Genomic DNA, 22502 nt, shown 5'->3' with positions numbered 1-22502 from the left:
TGGGCAGGTCCAAACAAGGACCTGCAACAGGGAACGCCGAAAATGTCGCAAATGGACTGCACTAGCTGTGAACAAAATCAGTCCAAGTTTTACCAGTATTTCAAATCTACTCTGAGGTGCAACATGTTCCATGTATGAATGAAATACTTCTAAGTAGACTTTAGCCATCTTTTCCTGCATCCACAGCCTCACCACAGTAGGCATTGGCATGCAGACTGGTGTGCATTGTATAAATTTCATCAGCAGAGTAAGAGTCACCCTTTCCCAGTACAGGTCTGTGTGATTCCCATAAAGTCCTGTTGCACAGATAATACCACATACCTGTCCTGTAAGGAAAAGAAGCCTCTATTTTCTAAATATATATACTTCATACATTTATCAACGTCTATCTCTTTTGAACACCAAAGCCCCAGCATCAGATTCACGTATTGCCAACGTGAGGACACAGCACAGCAGAGCTTGATGCCTTTTGTTCTGAAGCCAGTCTTCCGGTCCTAGAAGCGACTCAGCTTGAAGAAGGGATAGCCCAGTGAGATAGCCCAGTGCTTCAAGCTGTTTGTTACCTGATCTGTCTGGATAGCTGGAGGACTGGAAGAGTCAGACACAACTGAGAAAGGCTCTTTATGTTGTAATGAGAAGTATTTGTTGTAAAGGGAATCTAAGTGGCAGCTCCTTGTGGATACAAAAATGCTGCTAGCAAGGGTTTTCTTGCTATTTTCTAAGTCCATGAGAGACTTGTTCTCTCACACAAAACATAGTAGCAGAGTTCTGTAAACAATTAAACACCTGCAACCTTGAAAAGTCTTGTTTATAGTATAGTAGAAACCTATTTGGCAAGGGATGTTTTAGGATTCTAGCCAATCACCCCAAGGGGTGGCTGATCCTTTGTCCAATTAGACTATGAAGAAAACAGTCTATAAAAAAGTTTGTAAAATAATTAAATAAATCAACCTTGCTGCACAATTCCTGCCTGCTGGACCTTCTCTCCTCCTCCCTACAGCTGCGGGACACAGTGATACACCCTAGGGCGTTTTAATAGTCCCTCACTCAGGTATCCATGCACTTAAGTCAAATAAAGGGCTGCAGTTTAAACTCATCACTGGAACTACAACACAAAACCAACTTGTGACAGACCCCTACTCTCAGACATACCCATAGGAATGACTACACTGCCTCGTTTATACATGGGGCATCCAGGGCCACTATTGTTCTCTCTGTGTTGTATTATGTGGCTGAAAATGAGAGAAATACAACTTACATGAAGCTCAAGCTAATAAAAAAAGTGGCAGAAATAATTGCACTATAGCCTGTATAGTATAATATGTATAAAATAAATACAGACAAAATAAAGTGAAGGTGAATAAAGTGAATGGCTAAATCACAATTACCCAAATCCAAAATTTCTTGGAAAATTTTAGAAAATCTTAGAAAATCCAAATTTTCTAGGATTAATTTAAACACTGGCTCTTGAACTGCTACCTGTATAATGACGATTTTTTTATCTGTAAAGTGATAGTCTCTGAAGAAAATTTTCAACTAATTATACAATCAAGCTCAACAATGAGAAAATAAATACTCATTGATTTTAAACGATGCATTGAATACAGACACATATTCTAAAGGAATTATCACTTTGGCAGACATCAGAAATGTGGTACTAGATCCTATTCTTACTTACTTACTTTCAATCTCCTTAATTTTCATTTCCCAGGGTATGCAGGCTGTCTTAAAATTTTCAAAATCTCTTTGAAATTTCATCCATTTCTGAAATGAGTCACAGAAAAGAAAAAACAAAAACCACACTATCATCTCAGTGCCCAGATGCTCAGCTCTTCCTTGAGCTAATGCAACCCCTTAATCGTCCACAACATCCTTTGGCAGAGTCCACAAAGTAATTGCTTGTAAAGAGTCATCTCCTTTTGTTTCCTACTGGGTTTGTGTGAATTTCCTATTTCTACCACAAGAATTATTAGCTAATCACTTCTTTTAATGCCAATTTTTTCTTTTTTTCTTTTTCTTTTTCTTTTTCTTTTTCTTTTTTTCTTTTTTTTTCTTTTTTCTTTTTCTTTTTCTTTTTCTTTTTTTCCTTTTCTTTTTCTTTTTCTTTTTCTTTTTCTTTTTTTCTTTTTCTTTTTTTCTTTTTCTTTTTTCCTTTTTCTTTTTTCCTTTCTTTTTGTCTTTCCCTCTTTTTCTTTTTCTCTTTTTCTTCCTTTTCCTCTTTATTTTTTTCATCCTTAACAGAGGGCTGTCTCAAGGGAAAGACTGAGTTTTGGATTCAGTCCACACAAATACCCAATCTACACCAAGAGAAATTACTTTCACGAGATACTGAATGCTTGCAAACTCCTGTAAAACAGTTGATTCTTGTTTTGATGACAAGTTTCAAAAATCAATCTGTAAGAATTTGTTAGAAATATTTTCATGCAAGGGCAGTGGAAATAAAAGTTTTAAAATTCATAGAAAGACAAGAAAAGCTACTGTGGTAGATGGGTACCCATGGCAATAATCTCCAGAAGTCTTCCCCATTAGCTTTACAGAAAGTTAGTGAAACAATGAATTTACCTTGGTCATCATCACTTTGTATGCATAGAATTTTTTTCCTTTTCCTTTCCCAAGAGCACCTTCAAACTTTTCAACAAAAAGCTGTGCTTCCCTGGAAAAATGAGGGCAGAAGAGAGATACAGATTATGGTATAGGAAATTTTATATTGTCTCTATCATTTTAATATAATTTTTTTACTCCTCATAGAGCTTTATAAAATCTTGTTCCCTCAGTAATGTTTGGAAAGGAAAGTTCTGATATTTTGTATTTTGCAGATGACTATATAAGTAATGTATATGTAATGCAAAAATACAAAAACTTCAGTCACCTGCTCTAATACAAACATATTTGGAGCTCTAAGATCTGCCTACATCCAGTCAATGTTATCAAATACTTTTAGTCACAGTGACTTTTGCAGTTCAGCTGCCACTCATTTGTGTGATGCACAAACAGTTATTTCTGTTATTCCAGCACTTATTCCAACAGAAGAAAGAAGGATCTCTGCAGGATGGTGCAGATTCTTGGTGGTGATTACCTTTCTTGCTTTCTGTAATTCTTCACTTTTTCCTACTCTTCTAATTTCTCCCTTGCTCTCTTCTTTGATAATGAGTAAGAGTGAATTAACATTTTGATTACGAAAATTTGACCTCATTTGTGTCTTAATCTTGCTCTGGATACATTTGAACCTCCCCCCTCTGTGTTGTGGCTTAGGATGCATTCCCAGTTTGGGAGGGATATGTGGACACTAGAGCTTTGGTTCCTTTGTGTCTACCCTTCTCAATTCTACATTTAATTTAGCTCTTCCAAATTTTTGTGTATATCTTCTCTAGCTTTACCAGTCCCAGAGTAATTTCTTCAAAATGCAGCTTCACTGGTCCCCAAAAGGCTAAAATTTAGCTTATGTAGGTTATGTGAGTTAAATAATACAAACATGAAAGGAAGACTTTTAAGCTCTTTTTAAAATGCATAATGTCTGTGGATTAAAACAATAAAGAGACGAGATCAAGTGCATACTAATGTTTCCTCCACTTAATCCAATTTCAGTTTATGACTTTCCATTATATCTCTCCTACGAAAATGTGCTCTAGAGGCTAAACGTCCTAAACCACTGGAAAAGAGATCAAGCATTCTTAGCTGTCAGTGTACTCACAATCCTTTAAACTGTTTTGTCATCACACTGGATAACTTCAAAGCACTGCACATTATGTTTGGTATTTTGCAAAGCACTTGGGAAAAGGTAGACTATTGGGAAAATATTGATTATGATGACATCTCTTTCTTTCCAGAACAGCTACAGATAAGTATACTGAGTAAAATTAATTATTATGCTAATGTTTTCTGCACACATATTTAATACAAGGAAGGAAAAGATGGTGTTAAACTGCAAAATCTGGCAGTGTTAGTGGCAGTATAGCAGTGTAGTTGAGATAAAGGAGAATTAAAATTATGTGAGAAGGTGGCCATTAGCCAGGTCATAACTTTTCTAAACTAATGGTTAAAAATCTCAACATCTATAAAAGTAACTGTATATTTTTAGTAACTGCAAATGCTTAGGGTGATCTTCAATGTGAAGATCTGTTGAAGCTTTTCACAACTTAGACACCCACTGCAACAATTGCTTTAGCTTGCAGTACCAAGAATCCATATAAGTGCACATAAGTGCAAAAATGAGTTACTAAATTTAATTTTCAGTGCTTGAGGGCTTTCCCTATTTGGGAGCACTCTGAGCACTCTCTCCTTCAGAGCGCTCTCACCTAACCCCAGCTGGAGAAACATCAGGGCCAGTGCAAGTTCACATGACCTCATCAAGACTTCAGCGCGCATTTTCCCAACATTTGAGATCATGAATCACTCTTTTTTTCTCTCTATAGCACAAGGAAAGAAAAGATTCAGATTTTAAAAAGTTAAAAATACCCAGCCAGCCCCACAGCCACAGAGCCCACCTATTCATCACTACGAAAGTGTTCCTTGAGGATGGAGCCAGTGTCTTTTTAAGGATCCAGATTCTTTATTTCCATTTCCATGCTTCTGGATCACATTTGTATTCTGGATTTTGAAGTCTGATCTTTCTGTACTTAGCTAACATTGACACTGACTGAGGGTTCTGTATTTTCCAAGCCACTCTGAGTCCTGAGATTTTGCAGCTCACTGCTCACGTACCATTTTTTTCATTTTGATTCCCAGAAATATCTACACTTAAATTACAGCCCTCCCATGTAAGTCAGAGAAAATAGATTGGTTCAGCTGCAGGAAACCTGTGTCCAAGGTCGCCTTTAAATCCAAGCCTCAGAATCTAAAATCTTGCTGCTCTATCGACAGATATAAGGCAGTCCTGACAGCAGATGGCAGCTTCCTCCTAAATTCAGCAGTCAGTGCTGGAACAGTGCCATAAAAGCAGGCAGACTCAATAAACTGCACGCCTACCTATGTCCCAGGTCAGCATACTGTATTCTACTACCACTTCTTTCACCGGGTAATTCAGGCTTGTTCATGAAAATTTTCTGAAATCAAAACCTACAGAGTAGAAAACTTGTGTTTGCAGTCACTAATTACATTACACTGCAGAATACGAAATCTTCAAATTGTAGGTTGGGTTTTCAGGGTGAAGCAATAAGTTAGAAATTTATGGACATAATCTGAAAACAGCAATAAATACACTAAAAAATTCTCAATAGCATATATGAGTACATTTTGCATCTATAGGTGAACATTAAAACTCTCCACAAACTTGTTCTGCTATAAAATGAAGCTAAGTCAAAACAGGAAGGAATTCTCCACAACGAAGTTCCTAAAAATATTTATCTTAAACTGCTAATCCAAACCCTCTTTTGACTAGTTTTAAATTAATTTTGCTATGTTTTCTACTAAAACTAGTTTTTCTTATCCTCATCTGCCTCCTGGATCCCCATCAAGCAATCTTTCAAGTGTTATCAGCATTTAAGCTTTTTCTCCAGGACAAACCAAAACATTGCTTTATAAAAGTGGTGATCTGGACCTACAGGTTTTATGCTGCTGATGCTCCTGAATGCTTCCCTGGATTTTGCTTTGCCAGTGGCTGAAATTTCCTCTCCCCTTGCACCCCTTCTTCCCTAAATGCTTTACAACATATTTTTCACTGATTTTCATCCTGTTTCCCTGCAGTGGACTAATTTAATCACTACATCACAAACAAACGACTTATTTCTTACTGAGTGGTTACACGTGCAGTCAACTGAGTTGCACATGCAAGACTGGACCAAAAAAACATTGAATCCATATGTACACAATGTTTATGAAGGTATTTTCATGCTTCATGAAAGAAGCAGGAAGCAACTCCTTTAATTTTTTTATAAATTGCTTTCCCATACTTAAAAGTTTGTTGTATAAATCCTGAAAGAAATTACCTAAGTCCAAATAGTGGACTTGCAGTATTATTTTCATTTACACTGAATTTTACTCTGGTCTAATAACAATGAACTTTAATTTTTTTTTGTTGTTGTTAACAGAATTGCTGGTATTCATGCATTGACCATTAATGCACGCTGACCATGACAAGATGTTTCAAATATGCATTAAAAACTGCCAATAATGTTTCTAACTCTCGTGAAAATCATCACATAGTTAATAATCATCATGTAATTAATGAAAGAGTAGCATGTGCTATATGGCCAAAAGAGTGGTGGTGAATGGAGTTAAATCCATCTGTCATCCAGTCACAGTGGTGTTCCCCAGGGCTCAGTACTGAGAACAGTCCTGTTTATTATCTTTATTGATGATCTGGAGGAGGGGATCAAGGGCACTCTCAGTCAGCTTGCCTCCTTAGAGGAGGTCATAGTGCAGAGGGACTCAGTCTCTTCTTCCAGGTACAAGTGACAGGACAAGAAGAAACAGTCTCAATTTGTTCCAGGAAAGGTTGAGATTGGATATTACAAAAAATTTCTTCACCAAAATGTTGTCAGACATTGCAACAGGCGGCCCAGGAAAGCAGCCAAATCACCATCCCTGGAGGTTTTCAAAAGATGTGTAAATATAGTAATGAGGGGCTTGGTCTAGTGATGGACTTGACAGTGCTGGGTTAATGGCTGGACTCAAGGATCATAGGGTTCTTTTCCAATTTAAATTGGTTTGTATTACTGTTATGAAATCAAGATAATTTTTTTAAATAAATTACTTTGTAAAAGAATAGTGGAAGTCTTTTCCCATTGTTTGAATAAAAGAAATCGAGTTACCTTTGATGTTCTACAGGCATAGCTCATATTTTTGGTACATGGTGGATTTTACCAATAACATTCTAAATAACACTTTCATGTTGCTTATGTTGCTGGAGCCATTAAACGGAATATGTATTCATTCTCTCCTCAGCTTTTCTTCCCCTACCAGCTCTGCAGCAGATTAGCCCCGCTGACTAATTACTCCACTGACTAGTTACTCCTGACCTCTGTGGCTTGTAAGTTACTTAAACCTCCTGGCCTTAAAAGTTCAGCATCAACTTGGCACCATTCAGTCAGAGACCAGGCTTCCCACATCCTTTCCATGTCTGTGACACGTGTTCTTGTTAAATATCATTCAACAGATTACTTAATTAAGGTTTCTACCTTGATGTCTAAACTATATAAATGAAAGACATCTATTTGTACATCCCTGCAGACTTTTGTCAAACTTTGTCCTTTCCTCCGTCTCTTTTGTCCTATAAATAAAATGTGAGAACAGGAAGAATGATCAAGTCTTAGAACTACTTTAGAAACCACAATAAAACCCAAAAGTACATATATACCTATTCATGCCCATCTGGAAGTAATGAGACTTCACAAACACAAGGATGTGTCAAAAACAACGCAGACCAACAAAACCAAGCTTTGTAATCACTGGTATCATGTGTTAGAGGTAAATTATCTGTATCACAAGATATGCCAAAGTGTGCCCCTCTAGCTAACTGTGAATTTAAAGAAGCTTTAGAGAGAGCTTATTAATTGAATTACAGATGCAAGAACTAATAAATGTTTCAGAGGGCCAGGCATTATTGTCCCAGAGAAGCCTGAGTTAATTATTAATACGAGGTGTGGAGTTACAGCTTCCAAAGTGCGAGGTGTACGGTACCTCAGGAACTTCTGTGCTGCAGAGAGAGGATGCATTACAACTCTTAGAGCTTATTGCTAATGAATAGGATTCAAGAGGATTGATCACATTTTTCAGTAACAGGTCAGGAAGGTTTCAGATTCTAAGAACTAAAATCTCCATAAAAAGAAATGTCACATGAATCTTGATGATCCAGGACTTTTGCAAGTTTCAGAAGATTGGCTGAAAACAGAATTCAAAACAAATATTGTCAGGCTTGAAAAGCCTCACTTGAAAAGCAGTTCAGCAATAATAGTGGGAAAATTATAGTGTTATTTAATACCCAGCTGGCCTCCAAGACAACTGGCCTCCAGGATTGTCAGTATGTCCGCAGTAAGAGAGATGAAATACTGATAGATGGGAGTACAAAGAGTGCAACAAAAGATTAGAAATTTCCACCATCTCGCACATGCACCTTATACATCTTCGGGTTTGTATGCTTATAAAATAACCTATTTCTAATTCATTTGTCTTGATGGGTAATCTAAGTCCTGTAATAAAATGAATTATGCTACAAAAACACTGAAAAATCGCCGTAATATGTTTTGTCCCTAGCATGTGATCTGCTATGATGGAGTGTCCACATCAGTGGAAAAGGGAAGTCCATCATCCTGTTGGACCTAGTCCAAAGGAGACCCACCAAGTTGCTCTCAGAGCAACTTAGTTAGAGGGATGGAGCCAGTCTCCCATGAGGAAAGCCTGAAGGAACCGGGTTGGCTCAGCCTGGAAAAGAGAAAGTTTCAAGGTGACCTAATTGTGGCCTTCCAGTACCTGAAGGGGGCCTGCAAGAAGGGGGAGCGACTTCTTATGAGAGAATGTAGTGACAGGACATGGGGGAATGGCTTCAAACTGAAATAGAGTAGGTTTGTATTAGAGATTAGGAACAAGTTCTTTCCTGTGAAGGTGGTGAAATGCTGGCACAGGTTTCCCAGGGAAGTCATGTATGCCCCATCCCTGGAAGTGCTCAAGGCCAGGCTGGATGGGGTGCTGAGCAACCTGGTCTAGTGAAAGGTGCCCTTCCAATGGAAGGTGGGTTGGAATAAAATTATTTTTGAGGTCACTTCCAACCCAAACCGTTCCATGATTCTTTGTGAATAACCAATTCTGCACTGCTCTGATTTTCCTAGGGGAAAAAAAAAAGTAGTTCTCGTGTTTCTCTTTATAGTGTGTGTTTAATTGGAAGTCCTTCAAAAAACCTAAGCTTGAGGTTTTACTCTCTTTTTTTATATAACTTGTTATTTCAGTTGTTTTGATAGTGTACTAACTGTCTTGTGGCACAGTTTTAGAGAGAACAGTTGGCACATCTCTGGATTCTTGTGCTCAATTCTCTAATTATATGGTACCATAATAAACATTGCTGTTGGATATAAACTACCCAGTTACTAAAGAACTTTGTGTTTTTATAGTACAAATTTTTTTCTATCTCAAGTGTTATGAGGACTAATAAGGGGAGTGAGATGAGTATACCAGAGACACACACAGTAACACAGCATTTAAACACTTCCCTTTTCTTCACATGGGTGCAAAACTCAAGCAGAAAAATGCGCAAACAGGGATGCCATTCCCAAAATCCAGCCCTCAGACTTAAGCTGGGATAGCTTTCCCTGAGGGGTTTCCAGTTTGCAGCAGCTGAAGCTCTGGCCCATTAGTTTTAATTTTTTGTACCTTCTTCTAATCCAAAAATCATAGAATCATAAAATCTTCAAGGTTGGGAAAGACCTTTAAGAGACCTTATGTGCAACTGTCAAACCAGCACCACCACTGTAACCCCCAAAAACACTAAATCAAATCACTGAACACCAGATCCAGATGCCTATTGAAAACCTCCAGGGATGGTGACTCCACCACCTCCCTGGGCAACCTATTCCAATGCATGACCACCCTAAGAGTGACAATTTTTTCTAATATCTTATCTGAATCTCCCTCGTGTCAGCTTAAGGCCATTTCCTCTTGTCCTCTCACAGCAGGCACAGTTGCGGACACGGGCCCCCCCCCCCCCCGGCAGCGGCGTGGCAGGGGGGGGGGAAAAGCAGTGGGGCCCCCCCTGAGCCTCCTTGAGACTAAACAACCCCAGCTCCCTCAGGTGTCCCTCACGAGAGATGTTCTTCAGTTCTTTCAGGAGCCTCGTTGCCCTTCGCTGGACACGCTCCAGCCCCTCAACGTCCTTTTTAAAGTGAAGGGCCCAGAACTGAACACAGACTTGGGGTGTGGCCTCCCCAGCGCCCAGTACAGGTGGGTGACCGCTGCCCAGGTCCTGCTGGCCATGCTGTTCTTGATACAGGCCAGGATGCTATTGGCCTTCTTGGCCACCTGGGCACATTGCTGGCTCATGTTCAAGCAACACCTCAAGTTCCTCAAGTCCAAGCAACCTCTCAAGCCACCTCATGCCAAGCCTGTAGCACTGCATGGGGCTGCTGTAACCCCAGTGCAGGACCCAGCACTTGGCCTTGTTGAACTTCCTGCAGTTGTCCTCAGCCCACCGATCGAGCCTGTCCCTCTGCAGAGCCTTCCGACCCTTGAGCAGACCAACACTCCCACCCAACTTGGTGTCATCTGCAAATTTAATGAGGGTGCAATCAACTCCAATGCCCAGATCATCAAGAAAATGTTAGACATTACTAAAGCCAAAACTGAGCGGTGAAAAATATCACTAGTGACTGGTCATCAACTGGATTTATCTCCATTCACCACCAATCTCTGGGCCCGGACAAACAGCTAGTTTTTACCCCTTGAAGAGTCCGCCCATACAAGCCAGTTTTTCTGGAAGGATGCTTTGGGAGACAGTGTCAAATGCTTTACTGAAGTCTAGATAGATGACATCCACAGACTTCCCTTCATGTACTAAGAGGGTCACTCTGTCTTAGAAGGTGAACAAGGTGGCAAAGCACAACCTGCCCTTCTTAAATCCATGTTGGCTGGGCTTGATCCCCTGGTTGTCCTGCATAATGTCACTCAGGATAATATTTTCCATAAATTGACTGGAACTGAGGTTAGGATGACAGGCCTGTAGCTCCCCAGATCATCCTTCTGATCCTTCTTGTAGATGAGTGTTACATGTGCTAATTTCTAGTCAGCTGGAGCTTCTCCAGTTAACCAGGACTGCTGGTACATGATTGAGAGTGGTTTGTTCTTTCACCAGTTCCCTTATTCCTGTGGGGTGGTGGGGAGACACAGCTAGAAAGCAGAAGTGAGAGCACTGCTAAACTCATGTCAGAAGTGGACGTGCTAACGCTGCTAGGCCGCGAACCATGGCAGGCAGTACGGCCTACCAGGAAATAGCTAGAATAAGGGAATGGCATGCTTGGTATGTGTCAGTTAGTGCTAGCTTGTAGTTTTGCAATGTTATTAAGAAACATAGATATGGTTGTTACAGTGATTGCTGCTTATATAAGAATCTATTTTTAGTTACTGCTGAAAAGGTATAAATACTCAGCTCTGTATCAATAAAATTGCTTATTGCATCCAAGCAATCTGCCCTGTCTCTTCCATCGGTGACACTGTCCTGGATCACGCAACAGGGTGGATCCCACCAGGACACATAGACTTGTGCATGTCTTACTGGCATAACAGGGCACTAACCATCTCCTCCTGGACTATGGGGGCTTCACTCATTTCCCCATCACCAGCTTCCTGCTCAAGCAGCTGGGTACCATGAGGACAACTGGCCTTGATTTTGATGACTGAGACAGAGAAGGCATTAAGTACCTCTGCCTTTCCCTTTTTCCCTGTCATTGCACTACCCTTTGCATTCAACAAGTGGTGGAGACTCTCTTTCACCCTCCTTGTGTTGCAAAGGTATTTATAGAAACTTTTTTATTGTCTTTAGAATTAGAAGCCACTCAGGTTCTAGAAGGACTTTGGCCATTCTAATCTCCTCATACATGACCTTGCAACATCCTGGTAGTCTTCCCAGGTACCTGTCCCTCCTTCCAGAAACAATAGATTCTCTTTTTTTTTCCTGAGATCAAGCCTAAGATGACTGTTTGGCCAGGCTGGCCTTTTTCCCTAATGACTTGTCTTCCCGCATGTGGGGCAGCCTTTTCCTGAATATTTAACAATTTCCTTTTTAAAGAACATCCAGCTGTCCTGGACTCCTTTGCCCTTCAGGACTGACTCCCAAGGGTCTCAATCAATCAATCAATCAGTCAGTCAGTTTCCCCCTCTCTCTAAATCTCAGTCTTACAAGTAATAATTGATGGTTATTATCACCTGGTGGCTCTTCAGGTAACTTTGTGCTGACCTGAGTAGGCAGTGACAAGAAGAAATGTCACAAGTTCTCATCTCCCATAGAAAAGACAAAACAATATTATTCACAAACCATGTAAACTAGTAGAGGGAAAATTACTAGAACAAGAAAAGTCTTCTGAAGGAGAATATTTGTCTTGGAAATTATAAAAAGTCTGGACTCTAAGCACACTCATACTCTCAGTAGCACAGACCACTGTGTCTCCAGCCGACAGCCTAACAAGTCTATTGCATTGTGCCTAGGAGAGAGGTGATGTTGTTATAACATCTTTTCATCCCCCTCCACGTCTTCTTCCTCACTTTTTTCACTGTGAAGATCAAGAGTGGTTTAGAGGACCAGAATCCCTTCCCTTACCCTACTGGTGACACTGTTTCGGATGCAGCCCAGGACATGTTTGGTTTGCTGGGCTGCAAACCTGTATTGTAGGCTTTTCTTTGACTTCCCACCCACCAGCATCCCCAAGTGCTCCAAATGGCTGCTCTCCATCTGTTCATCCCCCAGCCTATATTGATGCCGCGGCTTGCCCCGAAAAAGTTGCAGCACTTGGTCTTGTTAAAGCCAATGAGATTCCCATGTGCCCACTTCTTGAGCTTGTCTGGGTCCCTCTGGATGGCATCTCATCCTTCAGGTTGATGTCATCTGCAAATTTTCTGAGGGTGCACTTGATTCCTCCATCTATGTCATTGATAAACACATTAAATTGCACTGGTGCCAACACAGACCACCAAATGACACCATTTGTCAGTGATGTCCAAGCAGACATTGACCCATTGACGACCAGCTCCCTGGGTGTGACCATTCAGACAATTTCTTAGCAACCATACTGCCCACCCATTTAATCTATATCTTTACAATTTAGAGAGAAGGATATTGTGGGGTACCATGTCAAAAAACCTTACAGAAGTCCATCTAAATGACACGTACAGCCCTTCCTTTGTTCACTGATGTAGTAACTTCTTCACAGAAGGTTTGTTCAGGCAGTTCTTTTCCTAGTGAAGTTGTGTTTATTGTCTCAATTCAGCTCCCCATCTTCCAAGAGCTTTAGCAGAGCTTCTAGGAGGATTTGTTCTGTGAATTATTGTGTTAATAGACTTGATGCATCTGTTTCTTCCAAGATCACTGCCCACAACTGGAAGTACAGAGGAAAAGATGACCTCTGAGCCAGCTTTCCTTACCAGATACCCCAAGGCCCAAAGTGTCTCTTGATCATCCTTGAGCTACATGGCACAGTGTCATCGCTACCCACTACATGGAAAACCAATAACAAACAATAGTCCAAGGGACATACCAAGTCAGGAAATTTTCTAGGAATTGCTAGGAATTATGGGATTGAAGAATGGCTATAAAAATAGCAGCTTTCTCCATAGGAAGAATAGAAACAAATACTAAGTTTATGTACGTGGGGATCCTTCAGTTATAGAGATCCAAAATCTATTCTGCTCATTTATATTTTCTGAAATTTCTCTTACCTTCACAATGCTTCTACTTTACATCTCCTAGATACTGTTCTCTTCTACCTCCTTTGGTTCCTTCCATTACCTCTATGCAAGTTTACCCTTTCCAAAATTACCTTACCTTTTAGAAGGACAAATCTGTAGACCTTCCATACCATATTTCATATGACTGTGTTTTCTGTCCATATTAAAATCTCTCTGCAGGACAGACCATCCTTTCTCTGCTAGCTATGTTTTGCTGGTATTTGGGTACTGCTGCAGTGAATGAGTTATCCAAAACAGGAGAGCACAAGAGTTTTGTCAAAAGAATAAAGTTCTCTCTATCTACCCAGTTCGTGTGCTTGGTGGAAATTTAACTGTAAATGTATACTTCATTTTTGGCTTCCAAGTAAATATAACCATAGGTTTGCTAGGGCAAAATACAATTTCCTATGTGGCATACATAAAAATGAATGAAAGTCCAAGTTCTGCTTCCAACCAGTTTGCTTTTCTGTAAGTTAAAAAGTTTTTCTTTCCTAAAAGTCAGACTAGGAGATAAATCCTCTCTGCTCTCCCCAGCAATCTTGAGGTAATCTAGAAATTGCATCATTTTTCTGAGAAATGTTAATGAGATATTAATCTTAGCAATGGAAGAATTTACCAACATCAACCTAATTGAAGAAAAGGAAAATATTTTGCACTGGCTTGTAATGAAAATTCTGAAAACAAAAAGATATTAGCTTTCCATATTTGGTTTCAGCTCTACAGAGACAAGAAAGCACTGATCTGCAACACCATTTATCTCCATTTACTGTGACAACACATCCTAGGGAAGAGAGATTAGAGGTGGTTTGAAGCTAATTTTGTGAGTAGGTCCAGAACTAAAGTGAAAATTCAGAAAAACAGTGTAGAGCAGGACAGCACATATCCATTATGGAAATCAAACCATACTTAAGGACAGACAACTTCTTTTTCATCTTCCATGGCTTGTTTCGTAGTGTGGCAATGAGTTTCTTTTTTTCTTCTACCTCTTCTTTCAGCTTGGCCAGTTCCTCCTCTGTAATTGGTTCCTCCTCAGATTCAGAATCAGAGCTTCAAGCAAAAGCAGAAACAAAAAATACCACCAAAACTCAGATAGGACAAAAGTTTTCACAGAAAAACATACTTTGTGTTAATTTCATTTAAATTTGAGACTAGATAAACACCTCCACATTTGCACAGAAGGAAGGACACACTTCATTTACACTTGTTATTAATTTTAGGGTGAAAAGAAAAGCCTGCACACAAAGTGCAGAGCACTACACCTTCAGCATCTCAGGGACAGTGGGCAGCAGTCTTGGGGTAACATCTGACAGTCACTGATTTTTCCTGCAGCTGTAACTAGCCTCCTATGAGTCCAACCCAAACCCACCATGGTGAAGTGAGGATGCTGTAACTGCAGCCATAAAAGTGAACTCCTTCACTTTAGTGTGTCACAGTAGAAAGAAGAGACACTACAGCCAGAGCCAAGACAAATTTAAATACCAAATAACAGCCCATGCACTTAGCAAGGCAATAGCATTTCATAGACAGGAAGAATTCAAAGCCACATTGCAGCAAGACCACGAGAAAGCAGCAAGCACTCAAGGGAAGGAGATGCAATTGTAATGGCATCTCCAGGTATGTTGTGTCTGTGATCTGAACTTATCCATACATCAGTTTGCAGTATCTTTGCAAAGAACTGCCGATTAAAACAATATTCACTCTCCTAAAATCTGCATAGGTACCCTTTTCTGTTAGAAATCTTGCATCTCATATAATGGTATGTAGTAATTCATTAGCAACAGGTGTTTGCTCTTGTTATGCCAGCAAACAGGAAAATAATAAAAAGGAAATCATTAGATTCTGACTTTCTGCCCTAAAAAAGTTGACAGCGACAAGTACCACTAAGTGATGTCTTGGTACTAGCAGACTGATGCATTTCTATTTGTTCTTGCTGTGTTTTCTTTAGCTTCTTTTATTTGTTTGCTTGTTTGTTTGTTTGTTTTCTGACTATTTAAAACTGTACTGCAGGTTGGTTTGGTTTGTATTTTTTTAATGGTTTTCTGGCTTGTTTGGGGACCAATTCTTTCAGACTTTATCAAGCAAGTAGTTTTCAGACTCTTTTGCTTATACTTCACCATTCTGAGAGTTTGATATCTGAAACCTGATGTGAGCCCTGAACGATTCATTACCTAATGCATAGGTTCTATCTCCTGGATAATTTAAAAATTATAAACCTTTTTTTCTACCAAAACAGTGTTTTTAGAGATCTAAATGACATAAATGACACAAGGGTTTACCAGTAAGAATATTCATAAGACTCAAAGCAAGCAAATAAAATAAAAACAAAATACTTTTTGAAACACAGGAAAATACGAATTTCTTATTGGTCATCTACCTATAGTCTTCATAAAATATACTTAATAATAGCAAAAAATTAGGGGAGGAGCTGAAAACTTTCAGACACACAGAAGTTAGCATAGGAAAGAAAGAGGCTGTCATAGCTGTGTGTCACCCTGCTATTAAAGGCTAAAATGCTGTTTATTATCATAGAGACATAGAATCATAGAATGGTCTGGGTTGGAAGGGACCTTAAAAACCATCTCTCTCCAATGCTCCCTGACATGCAAGTATGCCATTCACTAGATCAAGTTGCTCAGGACCCCATCCAGCCTGGCCTTCAACGCTCCCCAGTTGTGGGGCATCCACAGCTTCTCTGAACAACTTTTTCCAGTATTACACCACGCTCTGAGTAAAAGATTTCTTCCTAATATCTAATCTAAAGCAGTTCTCTTCCAGTTTAAAACTTTTGCCTCTTGTTCTGTCACTGTCTGGCCATGTAAAATGTCTTTCTCCCTCCTTTTTATAAGCTGCCTTAAGCCACTGGAAGGCCACAGTGAGATCTTCCCAGAATATTCTCTTCTCTAAGTTGAGCAATCCCAGTTCTCTCAACCTGTCTCGTAGGAGAGGTGCTCCAATGCTCAGAGAATCTTTGTGATCCATACTGAATAGACTGTCACCTTAGAAAGTTGAACCCATCAATCTTCAGGCTTCACATGATAAAAAACAGTATCACGGAAAACTTAAACCTACATAAAGAAAAACTGCTACTGAACACCACATCTATTTATTGTCATACCAGTATTGTGAAGAGCGAGTTGAGAAAACTGAAGTCAAATGGATAGAGGATAACAAAGTGATTTGTGCATAAAATCTTGAGGGAGAATGCAAAGAGAGTCATGCCTTCAAGAAGAATGAAAGGGTTAAAAGAGTCTGGTTTGAGAGAGCTCAGAATCCATTGTTTCTATTAACTGCTTTGCATTTTACAAAGCAGAGTGACATGCCTGATATTAAATATTTCCTTTGATGGAAGATTGCTGGGTTATGCAAAGCTGGAATATGGTGGTTTACAATGCTGCAGAGAGAGGGTGGGAAATATGAGGGCTTTGTCCTGATGCAGTGAGCTTATGGAGAAAAGGAAGCTTAACAAAACACAAGAGATCAGGTAGGGATAAAATGGACTTTGTGCCCTTTACCAACTACTGCTTTTTTTGTCTTTAGAAATAGATCCCATCTTCCATTCTTCACTTTCCTTTGGAACCAGAAAAATAATAAAAAATCCAAATTTCAGAGTTTTTTTAAGAAATCAGGATTTTCTAGTGTGTTTGTATTATGCAGCCAAACTTGGTGCAGTAACAGCAGACTTTTCCCCTTTAGCTCAAGAGGTGGAACCCCATGTTATTCAAGTCAGGAATTCAAAATTCCATCTTCTGCAACCAAAAGTCTTAGCCTTTCATAAAAGGTTTTGATTCGTACATTTGAAGTCCAGAAGGGTTCATTGTGACCTGCAGGCTAACATACAGCATAAAGTGTCAGTAAACAACATGACATCAAGCCCCCATCTTCCTTGGCTCCAATTCAATACACATCTAAGTCAATAGAACTCTTGAAATGACTGCTTCTTCAAGTTACATACATAACGGACTTCATTCTATTCATCTGTAGTTTGGTTTTATGACTTTATTAGACATCTCTGTTTTGGTTTTAGTTTCATCTTCTCTTTATGGATGTAAACTACTTTTCTCATTACTTCTGCTTCTAGCAGTAAAAATTAGGATGAAAATGTTTTCTTTGAGCTTGGACATTACAGGATAAGACTGGTACGACTTAGAGAGTATAGCATGACAATTAAATAAATTTGACTAAGTTTGAAACCTTTCTTTCTAGGTTTTTGTGTAAATTCTATTTTTATGGGTAATCCCCATAGCATTGCCTCTCAGTTAGTGCTATTCACTTAGCAAAAAGTAACAGTGTCTGTACTGCCTTAACCTTCCGTGTACCTCTGGGCTTTTGCATAAGTTTTATACTCTCAAGTAAACCTAATAAAGGTCAGTTTATCTACTCACAGATAGAGCTATGCGATAGGAAAAATAGAATTCCTTTTCTAACAATTTTTTTTCCTCATGTGACTGCACACAGTTTCTAAGATCAGTCGGACAAAATGAAACAAGGCAGTAAAGAACTAAACGGTTTTTTAATCCATGAATCAGATCCCCAGAGTGAGACTAAGGGAGCAATTTATCATTGGTATTTTGGGGATGATGATTATGAACAGTGTAGAGTAGACCCTCCTCAAACCCTCATTTACAGGTAACAATCAGCCTCACCAACAACCACTAACATCTAAGAACAGAAGATTTAAAACCCAGCAAGAAAGAACTCCTTTCATCATGGAATCACCCTGTGAAACTCACTACCACAAATAAACCAAGAGCAGAATATTTAAGTTTTAATAAAACCAAAACAACTAAACAAACTCTGCAAATCAATTCAGAGTTCTTCCAGGATTCGCTTATGTCCTTTAGGTAGAAAAAGTAGTGTGTGAAGAGATTTATCTGATTTAAATGAAAAGTACAGACCATGAAGCAGCAGATTCTACTGACGTACTGTGACCTCACCAAAATGGGCAATGTTGCTAAGTTTAGCAAAGGCCACAATGACAGCAGTAAATACAATATTATCTCTCTGTCAAATTGTTTCATTTTTTCTTTTAATGTGGGGAAATTGTTTTGGTGTTTTGTTTCTCAACTTCTGATTTCACTCTTTTAATGCTATTTCATGCTGAAACACCTTGGCAATTAAAAAACTGCATCAGCAAGGTCTATGCTTAAACAGTAGAGAGTATTTTTTGTGATAGGTCCTGTCCCAGGACAGTCCTCATGGACTTGCTAGACAGGCTGTATTCTATACTGCCAGCCTTCTTTTCTTTCCTGAAGCTTGGCAAATCCTTTGTCTGGATCACAGCCAAACAGACCACCAGCCTGCTATCCTTCATTCTTACATTATTTCATTTTTTCTTTTGAATATACTTTAAAATACTATTCTGAAGTATTTTCAGCAGCTCCCGTAAAAGTCTAAAAATACAATGTTCTTGAGTTATCTTCTAGCGTGTCCTCAATTTTTCCTCAAATGTTGATAGGCTTACTACTTTAAGAACAAGGTCTTGTTCCAGGTATCAATTTCTAGTTATTTAGCCCAAAAGTTAAGTATTTTAATATTAAGAACTTTGAAATGAAAAACTTTGTGCCCTCATTCAATTTTCTATTTTCAGTGACCTTTTTTAATTAACACTGAGTAAACGTTTACAATGAAGAAACCAATAAACAAAGGAACATAGGTTTGCACATTCAGGACTGTTGCTCTATGAGTACAGCAAACTGGGTGCAGGAGTATAATTGCCACCATAGTGAAGAGCCAGCAGAAAAAAGATTTTAGCCATTCTCATCAGGAAGTGAAGTGAAGTAGAAATATACAGAAATGGGATCACAGACAAATTAATACAACAGCATATCTCACTGTATTTTTTTCTTTCCTTTTACTCCTGCTGTGCTCTCCAGTGATGCCTCTCGGAACAGAAAGAGTTGTAAAATGTGCTGAATGAGGAATGGGAGTTTCTCTTCCCCTCCACTGAGATAAGTGTGCCTAGCTCCATTTGCTCCCTTATACATTGCTCCCAGGGGCTGCTTCCCTCAGAAGCACAAGAACGGACAAGGAACAAGGGAATGCTAGGATGGCAGAGAAGTAGAAATATTTTTCTGAAGTGCTCCCTGTCATTGGAGTCTTCCAAAAACCCCAGGTGGTATTAGATGCTTTGAAAAGTTGTAAAGTGACATTTCAGAGGAAGCGAGTGGGAGACAGACTGGAAAATCTCATCTCAATTTTTGGTTCTGAGTTCTTGAAATTTTGGCACTGACCTTAAAAATATGGCTCAAAGCTGTCTGAGAAACAAGAATATGATCTTCTGAGAAGCATCAAGATTTTAGTTCTATATTGGAAATAAAACTTGGCTTTCTTGGAGGGTTATCAGCTTGGGGTTTGGGGCATTTCAGTTTTGCGGAAAGAAAAAAGCGGGGCAGATCTCACCTGTTATCACCTCTGTCCACCACTTTCACTTCTCCTCTGACATGTTTTCTCTAGAAAACAGCTCATAAACTTAGGATATAACTAGATATGATTTTCTGGAAAGTTTTCATTTCATTCAGCCAGCATTTCCTCATTGCAGGAGGAAAGAATATCTGTCCAGCTCTAATTTGGCTGTCACAAGGGACTCATATTGACTCTTGGTATTTCGCAGTTATAAATGAAAACAGGTTTTATGTAAGATAACTATGGTTTTATTATAAGAAAAAAAGTAACTTCATTACCCTGATCCTGATTTCTTTTTGTCTTTTTTCTTCTTGTTGGCCTTTTCTTTTTTCCCTTTTTTATCAGCCTTTTTGTCCACTTCCTTCTCATTTTTACCCTTCCCACTTTTACCCCCTTTCTCATCTTCCTCTTCTTCATCATCTTCCTTGGATTTCTGATTTTCCTGGTTCTTTCTGGATTTTGCAGGTTCCATATCAGAATCACTGGCCTCATTTCCAGCTGGTCGTCCTCGTCTACGGTTTCTGTGCCTGCGATGCCCAGCTCTCCTTGTCCCATCTTCATCATCCTCATTCTCCTCATCACCATGCCTATCTCTCCCTCTGGCACGTCCCCTTCTGGTTCTTGGTGTTGCTCTCTTCCTCCCTTTATTTGTGATTGATTAAAAAAATTAAAAACACATGAGAGAATGGGAGTATGTCAGAAGGAGACCTTTCTTCCTCCTTCATTCTTATGAATAATCAGAAAGCATCTGTGTCTGGCCTCAAAATAATCCACATTACTGACCTGTTCCTTTGACAGTTTCTTCATTCTCAACTGCACTGCCTTCTTCATTGTCGTCACTTCCATCTGTGAAATGAAAAGAAAGGCCAGTGCATGTGAAGAGTAGATCAATCATTAGGAATGCAGGGCTTTCAAGAAATTCTTGGCAATTACTGCTTTATATTTCTTTACAACATTTTACGAACCCAGCTTTTTGGAACATGGCAAATAGTTTTCAAGAGGTAAATGAAGATAGAAAAAACAGTTACACTTTCCTTCAGCACTCAGATAAATAAACCTCAAAGGGATGCTGGGAAGAACTCTTTCTCGTGGAAGAAATATATAGGAAAGGAGGATGCTAAAAATACCCTAAAATTTGGAGAACAAGGATGAAAATGCTTCTCAGAAAATTCTCTGAGATTTTCTTAAACATGAAAGATCAAACACTGACTGAGATTAAAAAATACTGAAAGAATCATTTTGTGATTTGACTGACTGGAGGGCATGAAGATCCAGAGCTGCAGCATAGCTGAAGAGTGCAGTTCCAGAAGAAAGAGAAGACCTACTCTCAGTTCCAGCAACCAAATCTCTAAGCACAGTGACAAAACTTGATCCAGCTCATTGTGTGCTCTACCACAATCCTATTCTACCACTCTACCACATGAGATGATTTTAACATTGAAGGCTTTAGAGGGATAGTCTATTTATAGAAAATTGTAGTGAGTCTCCTTAGAAACATCTTTGATTTGGAGTGGATCTCTTGCTTAATTTTGCATTCTCTGTAAGTTCAACAAGAGACAGTGTCTGCGCTACCCATCAATAAGTAGAAAATTATCCACTTCATTTGCCTGGTACACTTTGAAACTGCAATCATGGATTTATAGAGAATAAATTAAAATACTCTCATATGTATTATATATATCATAATATCTAATTAATATCTAATTAATGTGCTCTTTGAATACATTGGTATGGACATATTACTTAACGGGTTATTTCTGAAACTGCTACTGATATTCCCTAGCAAAATTTCTTCAGAAGCAATATCTGAGAAGCCAGGTTCTAATGGGCTCTTTTAAGGTATCCTTGAGCTTTTACGCATGGGAAAGCACTTTAGACACATCAGTGGTATTTACAGAAATAGATGGTAGTAGGAAATTAAAGAGAAGGCTAAGAGAGATTACCATGAAACAGTAGAAGTAGGTAGCAGTCATTCCACACCTATATAATCTGCATGTTCCATGTGTATATTGTCCAGCTTTCCCTCTGGATAGGTGATAGGTGATGATCCATATAGTTGCATTTTTTGGGAAGAAACTGTAGGTATCTTCCTTTTTCATTCATCTCTAACATTTCTGAATTTTTCTTTATATTCTTTCTTCACACATTCCCTGGTTCCCCAATTTCTTTTATAAATATTACTAAGATGCTAGTGACTCATTGAAAATTTATATACAAATTGGTTTATTTAGGGACTGCTGTAGCAAACTATGAAGGGCAACTTCTTGACTTTGCCTAGTATCAAAGAAAATGAGTAAAAGATGTAAGGCTGCAAACAAGAAGGAATCCAGGGTCTTGTTTCACTATGTGCAGCTATAGGAAAAGAGTTATTAACTAGAATTTAAGTAACATATTTAAACTGGGTCTAACTTCCCTATGCAAAACATTTAATTGTAATTAACACTTTCTACCATTTCTACAACATCTGCACCATGATTTTTAAGATTATGCAAAAATATTGTCATTCGATATCACCATTGAAATGTGGCAATAAGTGTTCCTTTGTTCTGCCTGGACACATACCTTCTGCTGCTGACAGTAACAGGATCTCCTTTGATAAAGACCATTGTGCTGCTAATGAAAGCTTGCAAAGATGAAGACAGACACCTCTAAAGAGATACTTCACATGCCACACTAGGGCACTATTTCTTATCGAAACAAATGCTTTGGCTGATCTCCTATGGCCAAAAAGAAATGCCCAG

The 22502-nt window shown here is 39.0% G+C and overlaps 1 protein-coding gene across 1 annotated transcript in view; it reads right to left on the bottom strand.

Moving 5' to 3' along the window:
• The window catches only part of TMC1 (transmembrane channel like 1), an 82502-nt gene that overhangs the window by 29785 nt on the left and 30215 nt on the right, over positions 1-22502 (bottom strand). Inside the window, exons 3-7 of the mRNA XM_042013127.1 lie at positions 20545-20607; positions 20040-20403; positions 14266-14406; positions 2563-2653; positions 1683-1764 (exon numbers count right to left, since the gene is read on the bottom strand). Coding sequence (XP_041869061.1) covers positions 1683-1764; positions 2563-2653; positions 14266-14406; positions 20040-20403; positions 20545-20607 — 741 coding nt within the window. The remainder of the gene's footprint in view (positions 1-1682; positions 1765-2562; positions 2654-14265; positions 14407-20039; positions 20404-20544; positions 20608-22502) is intronic.

The sequence above is a fragment of the Corvus kubaryi genome, unplaced genomic scaffold (genome assembly GCF_017639235.1).
Source record: "Corvus kubaryi isolate FWS band 111438036 unplaced genomic scaffold, C.kubaryi_AGA036_p1.0 split1-37296, whole genome shotgun sequence".
Taxonomy (NCBI): Eukaryota; Metazoa; Chordata; class Aves; order Passeriformes; family Corvidae; genus Corvus; species Corvus kubaryi.
The sequence above is the reverse complement of the archived record's forward strand: the minus strand, read 5'-3'. Positions and strand labels throughout refer to the sequence as shown.